Genomic DNA, 10,497 nt, shown 5'->3' on the forward strand with positions numbered 1-10,497 from the left:
CCCACAGATAGGTTCTCCCATGGTGAATCAGGTCTGCAATGTACCTAGGCCACTTTGAGACTTATTTTTGCTAAAACTCCCTCACCCTGAATTGAGGCAGCAAACGTTTACTGCAAAGTAACTTCCTAAAATCCATGCCAAACCTTCCAAGGATGAGTGTAATGGGTTCAACTACTTTTCCCTTTTCATTTGCAAATATTCTTCTGTGATGTGATTAGTGGCATCATCTCCTTTGTTTTCTGTAAAAGGTAACCACCTAAAGCCAACATGTGCATAGCAAATGAGGACCATCATGAAATGTGCCGAAAAACCCAATAAAGGCTAGTCACAGCAAGGGCCTCAGCTTTTGCGCCTCTTGAGAGAAAAGCTATGCTCACCCTTTTCCTCCAAAGGACTCGGTAGTCCATGTGAATGTCTTGTGTCTCATCCACAATGTGACGGACCCCAGAAGCTGGGGTCCACATCATTTATTTTCATAAGGTCTTTTTTCCCCCAATGAAAGGGAAACTTTACTGAGGCCTAAGGGCCAAGGTTCAGGCAGGTGTACCCTGTGGGCTGAAAAGGTGATGGAGGGGCCTTATTTGACCTTCTTGGGGCACAGGTTGTTGGTGTGGCCACATTTCTTGTGGAGTACTAGACAGCACAAGGGTACAGATGGATGTGACATTTGTGGCAGATTATCTGGTTGCGATTGTACTTCTGGGTGAGCTGGCAGAGGGAGGGCTCCATGATGCCTCCCACAGAGGAAGCACCAAGTGCAGGGTGAACTCTTCCTTGATACTATATTCTGAGAGAGTGCAGCCATCCTCCAGCTGTTTGCCCAGAAAAATCACAGATGCAGCTGGTTGGGTAGGGTGCTCTCCCTGTCTTGGATTTTAACTTTGACATTCTCAGTGGTGTCACTGGGCTTACCTCCAGGGGGATGGTCTTGCCAGAGTCTTCGAAAAGATCTGCATCTCTGCACCTGCTGGGGAGGCTGCTCCCCACCTCAGCCACCTCACTGAAGAGAAAGAGCTACTTTCATAAGGTCTTTATCCAGATGAATTTAGATGTGAATAAATTCTAAGGTCTGAGGAATATTTCAGGTTTTTTTCGCATGCCCTAGTTCTTCGGTGTTTAGTGAGTGCTGACAGTTGAGTGAAGGCCTTCCCACATTCCTTACATGCATATGGTTTCTCTCCAGTGTGAGTTCAGATGTGAATATTAAGGCATGTGGCATATCTAAAGGCTTTCCCACATTCTTTATATCTGTAGGCCTTCTCTCCAGTGTGAGTTCTCACATGGATAGTAAGGCCTGATGACTGAGTGAAGTCTTTCCCGCACTGCTTGCACTCATATGGCTTCAGTGTGTGTTCTTACATGTTGGTTAAGCATTGAAGAATTATTAAAGGCTTTCCCACACTGCTTACACACGTAGGGTTTTTCTCCAGTGTGTGTCTGCATGTGTAAGACAAGTCCTGAGGAATGGATGAAAGCTTTCCCACAGTCCTTACATAGATATGGCATCTCCCCACTGTGAGTTCTTCCATGCTTTGTAAGGTATGAAGAATGAATAAAGGCTTTTCCACATTCCTCACATTCACACAGCTTTTCCCCGCTGTGAATCCATACGTGTAAAATAAGTCCTATGGATCGAGTAAAGGCTTTTCCACATTCCATGCACCTATAGGGCCTTTTTCCACTGTGAATTTTTATATAATCTGTAAGGCCTGAGGAATGGGTGAAGGTTTCCCCACATTCTTTACATTCATATGGTTTTTCTCCAGGGTGGTGTCTCATCTGTGACATAAACAATGACTGACTATCAAATGTTCTCTGACAATCTTTGCATTCACACAATATCCCTCGTGTCTGAGTTGTTTGGTGCCCAGTAAGATGTGAAAGCTGACTGGAGGCTTTTTCAGGTTGAACACACTCAGAAGTTTTCTCCCCAGTGTGGATTGCCTTGAAGGTCTGAATAAAGTTATTTTTGAAGGCTTTTCTACTCTGCTTACCCTTACAAGTTTTGTGTCTAAGGTGAGTCACAGGAAATGGGTGTTCACTGAATACTTTTCCACAAAAGTTGGACCCACACTGGTTCACTGCAGCCCTGTTTCTCTCCTGTTAACATATAAACAATCATTAAAGACATGTCCACACTCACTATAACAGAATGTCCCCCCATCACAACTTTTATGCACTGGAATCATTATCATAATTATTTTTCCCCTATTTCCATTCAGTATACAGAGTTTCTGTCCTTTTTTCAGTTAGTTCAAGTTGAGGACAGTAGCCTACAGTATATTCTCTACTTTCACAGAGCACCTTAGAGAGTTTTTCTGGTAATTACTTAAACCAAACTGGGTTTCAAACACTGGACAACAGAATTACATATATGTGGGTGTTTATTTGTGAGATCTCTGTGGATAAACAGATTTGAAGTAAGTTTACAGTGCTCCTCAAATTCTTAATATTCAGAGATTCTTTTCACAGACTCTGCTTTCTCTGGATAAATAGCATTTATCTCATGTAATTTGCATGGATTTTTTACTCTTGGCCCTGATGTGGAGGACAAAAATCACTTCTTGGAGATCTTACCAATTGTATTCTATTTGATGTTTTGTCCACAGAAATATCTTGAAGATGTGTGGAAGCTTTGGTTTTGAGTTGTAAATCCAAGGCTAAAAGAAGTAGAAAAATTGAAGTTTGGAGAAAAATTGTAGGATCAACTGGTTCAAAAACGTATTGCACAGAAAATGACATCACAAAGCACGGTGCACAGGGAACTCCAGGGCTCCTTCCCATCAGAAAACAACAAGCTTACAAAAACAATCAGAACCAACTCTTGCAGAATTTGGAATCTCATCAAAAGGTACAATAGCCAAGAGACACTTAGGAAAGAAAGCAGCAGCCATATTTCCCCAAGAGGGTGTTTTGGCAGGTAAACCTGCCACCTGCCACCCACACTCTCCAGAGAAGCTATAGCCACAGAGATGGCAGGACACACTCCTTGAGCAAGTTGCTGGTACCAAAAGGAGCAATACGGGCCTTGTTCTCAAAGAACTGCCATTGTGTGTTTTGATCTCTTGGGCACCTTCCTTGGAGACTAGTACAAGGGAGACTAGTAGCCCCCCTTTATATCCACTCACTAAGAGTTCCCAGGAGTGAGGAAGCATTCCAGGAGGCTCCTGCTGAAAGTGTACACAGGTGCAGGTGAGGTATTGGCCACAAAAGCATAAGGAAATAGAAAAGGGTTGGGACAAACCTCAAAAGAAACAAGTTGGGGGTGTTATCTGTTGGTGAATGAGGGCTTTTAAAAACTTGAGTGTTTCCAAGGGAATCAAGAAGTCTGTGAGCATACCCAAGGTGGGGTGCCTGCTCCAAAAGGCTGGAGAGGACCAAAAGCTTCCACCTCCAAATGACCTTAAGAATGCTCTTAAGCAAGAAAGGAAGGCTAAGGAAGAGTTGCAAAGGACATGGCTAAGCATTGAAGAAGTGGCTCAACCCAGAAACAATCAACAAAAATTAAAAAAGAATTTTTAGTTTTCTTTTCTTGACTTAAGGCATTTAAGGAATTTCTGTCATTGTAAAGTAATGACTAAGCTAACAGAACATGTATTTCAGGGTCAACACTAAAAAATATGTAAAACATACAAAACATAATGGATGAAAGTCACTAAATTGCTGGTGAGAGTGTAACATGGTACAGCCTCTGTGTAAAATAGTTTGGTAATCCTTAACAAGTTAAACATAAAATAACCACATGACCCAGTAATTCCATTCCTAGTTATGTACCCAAAAGAGCTAAAAACACATATTCAAGTATTTGTACACAAATGTTCACAGCACAATTGATAAAGGTGGGGGGGGGGGAAGTCCATCAAAGGATAACCAGATAAACAAAATGTGATATAGTCACAAAACTGAGCACTATTCAGCCATAAAAAGGAATGTGCTGATACATACCACAACATGGATGAACCTTGAAAACACTATGCTAAGTGAAAAAAGCCAGACACAAAAGCTCACATGTTGTATAATTCCATTTATAAGATATATACAGAATAGGTAAATCCACAGAGACTGAAGGCAGATGAGTGGTTGCGGGGACTGGCAGGAGAGGTAAATGGGGATGACTGCTTGAGTACATGGTTTCCTTTTGAGATGATAAAAATATCTTGAAACTAAAAAGAACTCATGGGTGCCTAGCACTGTGAATGTACTCAATATCCATGAATTATACTCACTAAAATGGCTTATGCATGCATGTTGTACCTTGAAATAAAGTATATGGCACATGTGTATGTCTAAATATGAATGAAACATAATTTTAAAAGGTGAAACAAAAAGAAAGATGGGCCACAAAAAGTGTGGCTGTGTTAGGCATTCGGTAATAATAAGGGTATACTGTCAAAACTGTAGGCAATTTATAAAGCTTAAGGCAAAACTCAGGCTGTCAGTAAACAAAAAAGATGATAGAATCAGGACGCCAAGATAGGAAGGTACTGGGAAAAGAGCTACCTGCAAGAAATGAAATTTTCAAATAAGCCAAACAGATCTTTCTGAGAAAACACAAAAACGCTGAGATCAGTGGAAATTAAGGGTAAAGGGAAGTTGAAGCTTCCTGAGGAAACTCAGAAACCAAATGGCCTCAACCTTCTCAGAAAAAGAGTCTATATACCTTTAAAAGTTTGCAAAGTGGCATTTGCAAAGGTACTGGACCTTTCCCAGGCTAGCACTGCTCTTTACAAGCTGTCTGCTTGTGAACTCACCCTGCAGAACTCCAGTTCCTGTCCTCAGTTCTTCTGCTCCTTCCAATCCAGAGTTGACACCAGGTTTGCATGGCTCATACCCTGCTTAAGGGGAAAATACGCAGAGGATCTTGCAAGAAGTGAAAAACATATCCTTGAACTAAGAACCAACCCCTTAGCCTCCAGGGTTTCTCAAGACAGTGAAGTCTCACTTTAGAAAGAGCAAAATAATCTAGCAAAATTTTGAATAAATCCAATAAAACTGTTTTAAAAGAAACAGAAATCCAAGCACATTCTCTCTCTCTACCCTCAAATGCCTGTAGGTCTCTAAGACCTAAAAACTATGTCCAACTTCACACATGTTTAAAGTCTTAAGATTATTAGTCCCTAAAGGAAATAAAGTCATTTATTTACATAGAACTTCATTTTCATGGCAAATCCTCTAGACAGTAAAGGCCCATGAAACCAGGGACTATGTCTGTCTTGTTTATCGCAGTTTTCCAATTTGACAGCAAAGGTACTTCAGAAACTTTCATTTCATAAAGGACTCAGTAAAGAAACAATGTGAGCCATACTTAAAGTAATGAGATTCTTATAGTTCTCCAACATCACATCTCTATAGAGATCTCTCTGCATTTGATCCAATAACATCCACTCCTCATAGTCCACAGCCACATCCTCAAAGGTCACTAAGTGCTAAACCATCAAACACACGCTGGCTTTAGCTGAGTACCATCTTCACGGATGTCCTCAGAAAGATAAGGGACTGAGGAAGGTAGACCAGAGGCCTACAGTATTCCTGAGCCCAGACCTCTTCTCTCTAGCTTTAGATACTGTCTGGTGATTACACCCAGTCACATGGATTTACCAGCATCACTGGCATGTACTGAACTTCTCTTACCACAGCCTTACCATGGGCTCTTCATGCTTTATTCCTTCTTTACTTATAGGCTGCTGTTAGCACTGAACACAATGCAACACTTTGTAAAATCTAGTAACAAAAGAACTTCCACAGCTACACAAATTTCAAAAGATTAGATATCTTCATTTCCTTCCACAAGATCTGTCATAATACTGGGCAAAACAATAAGCATGATCGAGGATCAGAAAGAATCACTAAATTATCTGAGATTAAAAAAATCATTTCCAAGGCCCTGGCTGGCGTAGCTCAGTGGATTGAGCGCGGGCTGGGAACCAAAGTGTCCCAGGTTCGATTCCCAGCCAGGGTACATTCCTGGGTTGCAGGCCATAACCCCCAGCAACCGCACATTGATGTTTCTCTCTCTCTCTCTCTCTCTCTATCTCCCTCCCTTCCCTCTCTAAAAATAAATATAAATAAATAAAATCGTTTAAAAAAATCATTTCCAGCACACATGAACTGAGATAGCAGGATTCCTACAGAAATTCACTGAGAGTCATTCTTTAAGCAGGGTCATAATGCTTTAAGCAGCTTGGGGTCAGGGCTGCCTGATAGAAACAAACATGACATTTTGAAGAAAGGTCAACTTTCTACTCACCTGAGAAAAATCCATCGGTAACGCAGTTACCATCCTTGCCTCAATTTTCCTCTCACGGGGACAGAAAGGACCCCAGGGAAGATGACCTCAGAGAGAAGAATGGCACAGACTTCCAGGCCAGTCCAGTTCCAACAATCACATGCCCCTAAGCTGTCCCAGGCCATGCATATAACACACCATGAACACTACTTCCATAATATGACAAAGCACCTTTGAGCTACCTGGAGTGAGAAAATGGTTTGTAGTATTTTGCTACCCATGAGGAACAGGTTAAAAATTTCATCTTAGAGTACACACATTAAAGTGCAGAAAGGCAGAGCTGTTTAACAGACATGGTAAGAGTCATAAATACTTTCCCCCAAAAAACACATACTCACCTTCTTGCATCCCAATTCCAGGAACCTGACTTATACACACCTGGCCATTTCAATCCTGCTTACATGGCCCACTGCATGACGGCTCAGCCCCTGAGCACTGGATGTGCCACTTGTGAGGAAATTATATAGACAGTTGGAGAGCATCAAAAAGAACTCACCACTCACAGGTCAAATCAATGGCTGGCACACTGGGAATCCGACAGTGAGGTTTCCCAGAACATTCCATTTCTTCATCAGCAGAAGCTTTTGAATTTAAATTAAGGGTTGATCTCATTTTCTCTTCATATACTAGAGTGTCTAGGTAACTGGTTTGCAATGTCAATCATCAAGCAACAGAGGTTTTTTCAATTGCCAAACACCACTTTTTAGCCATCTCTCTGCAGATGAAACATGCGACAGTCATTAAAAGCTAATACTGCCCTGGCTGGTATAGCTCAGTGGATGGAGTGTAGGCTGCGAACCAAAGTGTCGCAGGTTCAATTCCCAGTCAGGGTACATACCTGGGTTGCAGGCCATGACCCCCAACAACCGCACATTGATGTTTCTCTCTCTCTCTCTCTCTCCCTCTCTTCCCTCTCTAAAAATAAATAAATAAAAATTTTTTAAAAAATTAAATTAAAAAAAATTTTTTTTAAATAAGCTAATACTGCCCTTGCCAGATAGCTTAGTTGGTTAGAGCATCTTCTCAATATGCCAAGGTTGCAGGTTCGATCCCTGGTCAGGGCAATCCAAGAATCAACCAATGAATGCATAAATAAGTAGAACAACAAATTGGTATTTCTCTCTCTCTCTCTCTCTCACCCCCACCCCCTTCCTCTCTCTCAAGTCAATATATAAAAAAATTAAAAACTAATACTTTACTATGCAAATATTAATAACTGCCATTTACTGAGCACCTGTTAAGTAGTTCTACATATATAAATTCCTTTAGTTGTCCAAACAACCCTCCAAGTTGGGTACTAATACTGTCACTTAATAAATGAGAAAACTAAGGCTCACATATGATTCGTAATTGACCCAAAATCACCAATTAGGAAATGTGAGCCAAGAGTACACACAGGTTAGTGTGTCAAGCACCAGATCTCCTGTGGCTGTAATTCCTGACATGACCAGAATTCACTTTAGACCCTCTACTACACATCATGAAGAGAAATACAAAAAATTTTATGAAATCTGAAGTCTCCCTGAGTACCCCTGCTGGAGCTTGATTGGACTTGGAACCTTTGCCTCCCTCAGTCTCATTTCTTCACTCACTCAGCAAATATTTAATAAGGGCCTTTCTTATGCTAGCCCAGGCACTAGGCACTAAGGAGGAAACAAGCATCTCATAGTTCAACTGGGTAATGCAGATAATGAGCAGATAATTGGTATCAGTTGGGGATGAGCCGTATAGTTGAAGACAGAATCAATCCCATTAAAGTATAAGGAGTACCACACAGACAAAAATATAATCCTGATACAGAGATAAGACTACTTGGGGATAAGATAAACATAGAACTTCAGAAGACTGGTAATTGATATCTTGCTTACAAAATTAGGGTTCTAATTTTGACTGAGACATCCTAACTTGAATATCAGGATTTTAGAAAAAAAACTCAAAATGCATTTCTAATGTTAAGCACTCCAACAGGGTTTGAATCATTTTTCTTTTATGTTGAAATTAAAGTCCTCCATATTACCTCATAGTTAACTACAAAAATTATTATGTATGTGTCACCTTTTCATATTACTGATCAGTTCTTTTTCCCATTAAGTATTGATTTTATTTTTGCTCCTCCAGTATATTTTGCTCTACTTGTGTATTTCTCAGTTCCATTTCTTGAAATTCTTTTACTGACTTACAGCATACATACAATTAAGGGAGGCAATCGTGAAAAAAAAAATCTATGAACTCTCAAGAAATGATCAGGCCCAGGTTGGCAGCATTCAGGCCAAGAAGTAGAACACACCCATATCCAGCATCTCAAACATACTCCTTGTCTTTTTCCCAAATTACTAACTCCATGCCTCCCTATCACAACCACTATCCTGACAGTTAACACTTGAGGCTATTCTGTGTGTTTTTGAATTTTAAAGAAACAGTACCAAACAGCATGCATTGTGTGTGTGTGTGTCTGGTTACTTTCATTCAACATATTTGTGAGGTTCCCATTATTTCATCTATCTACCTATGGTTTGGTCCTTTTCTTTGCTGAAGTTTATACCACGGCAAATGTATGCCACAGTTCATCCGTCTTCTCTTGATCCACTTTTTAAAAAATCTTTGTTTACTGATTTGAGAGAGAGACACTGATCTGTTGTTCTACCCATTCGTGCACTCACTGGTTGATTCCTATATGTGCCCAGAGTGGGATTACACTGCAACCTTTGCATAGCCCAACAAAGCCCCAACCAACTGAGCACCCAACCAGGGCTTCTTGATACACTCTGAGTTATTTCCACTTTAGGATGCCCCAAATCATGATGCTATAAACTTTATGTTTAACTGGTACACATGTGCATGCCTTACTGGTCTGTTACCAACAGATATTTAGTTGATACTCTTTAAATGTGTTTCTGCTAACAGTGTATGCATAGGTCACTCTTTTTAGTTTTACTTTTAACCATTCAGTGTGTAGTACTTACCATACTGTAGGGATATTTTAAAATATTTTACTTATTTATTTTTAAAGAAAGGGGAAGGGAGGAAGGAAGAGAGGGACAGAAACACCCCCCAGTTGACTCTCACTCACCCCCACAACAGGGACCTGGCCCGCAAGCCCGGCATGTGCCCTAACAGGCAATCAACCCGACCTTTCAGTTTGCAGGACGTCGCCCAATCCACTAGGCCACATCGGTCAGAGCCACACCGTGGTTTTAATTTGTATTTTCCTGGTTGCTGATGATATCAAGCACCTGTTCACATACTTGTTGTCCTTTACCAAAGAGCCCATCTAAACCTCTTGCTCATTTTTCCCTTGCATTTTCACTTTGGGTATTAATCTGTAGGAGTTATTACATAACTCTTCGTTGTTACATGTGAGGCAATTAACCAAAGTTATTAAAGGCCAAATAAGGTGATTAAAGGCCAAATCACCTTGCTCTCAAAGAATGTATAAACACACATGGAGAGAGACGCAGAAACACAGTAGGCAAAATGTTAACAAGCGATCAATGGACGACCAGGTAACACCTAAATAACTTATCAAACTTCAATAACGGAAGCCCACAGCCCAGGCATTGCTGGCCAGTGCTCACCGGGACGCACTGCATCGCCGGTCGGTCAGGAGAAGACGACCTTGGGGCCATTTCCCAAAAAAAAGGAAATGCTTTCCCCTCTGGAAAAAAGGCAGAAAGGTTGATTTGCCAGCTTTTGAAGAGAGGCGCATGGCGGGTGGAGAAAAGCCCTACCTCCACCCAAGACTCAGTGCCACGGCCCGGACCCCGCGGGCAGAGCGGGCACCGCTCTCAGAAGAATAGTGGCGGCCACGGGAATCCTCAGGCAAGGGGTACTGGCGAGGAGTAGGCTCGGTGACTCCTGGGCAGCGGGAGTGGCTGGCCTAAGCACCAGCCCTGATGCCGACAGGCGAGAAAACCTATCTCAGACACCCAGAGGAACTTGGAGTGACCCGTAAGCCCACCAGAATTTCCGCTTCAGGTCAGTACACCCTCAGAGTAAGGGGCGGAGCCTCGGGAGCTCCGAGATCCGAAGACCTAAGGCCGGGATACAGACCTGCAGTACTTAGGTGGCGTCTCTAGTCCATAAAATGGTCTATCCCTTCAATTCACCCAGTTCTTTCTTTAGACCTTTAGTTTTGAGATACATTTCTCATAGCATACAATTAATCCATTTAAAGTGTACCATTAAGTGGCTTTTAGTATATTCAGAGTTGT

The 10,497-nt window shown here is 41.6% G+C and overlaps 1 protein-coding gene across 1 annotated transcript; it reads right to left on the bottom strand.

Moving 5' to 3' along the window:
• Positions 1-490: 490 nt before the first annotated feature.
• On the bottom strand, positions 491-10,233 carry ZNF846 (zinc finger protein 846). The gene is given in 8 exon segments (XM_028521300.2): positions 491-1,344; positions 1,346-2,100; positions 2,578-2,660; positions 4,752-4,835; positions 5,306-5,426; positions 6,248-6,468; positions 6,783-7,001; positions 9,862-10,233. Coding segments are annotated over 6 exon segments (1,389 nt in total). The 5' UTR covers positions 6,281-6,468; positions 6,783-7,001; positions 9,862-10,233; the 3' UTR covers positions 491-1,031.
• Between the last annotated feature and the right edge of the window lie 264 nt (positions 10,234-10,497).

The sequence above is a fragment of the Phyllostomus discolor genome, chromosome 8 (genome assembly GCF_004126475.2).
Source record: "Phyllostomus discolor isolate MPI-MPIP mPhyDis1 chromosome 8, mPhyDis1.pri.v3, whole genome shotgun sequence".
NCBI classification, from domain to species: Eukaryota; Metazoa; Chordata; class Mammalia; order Chiroptera; family Phyllostomidae; genus Phyllostomus; species Phyllostomus discolor.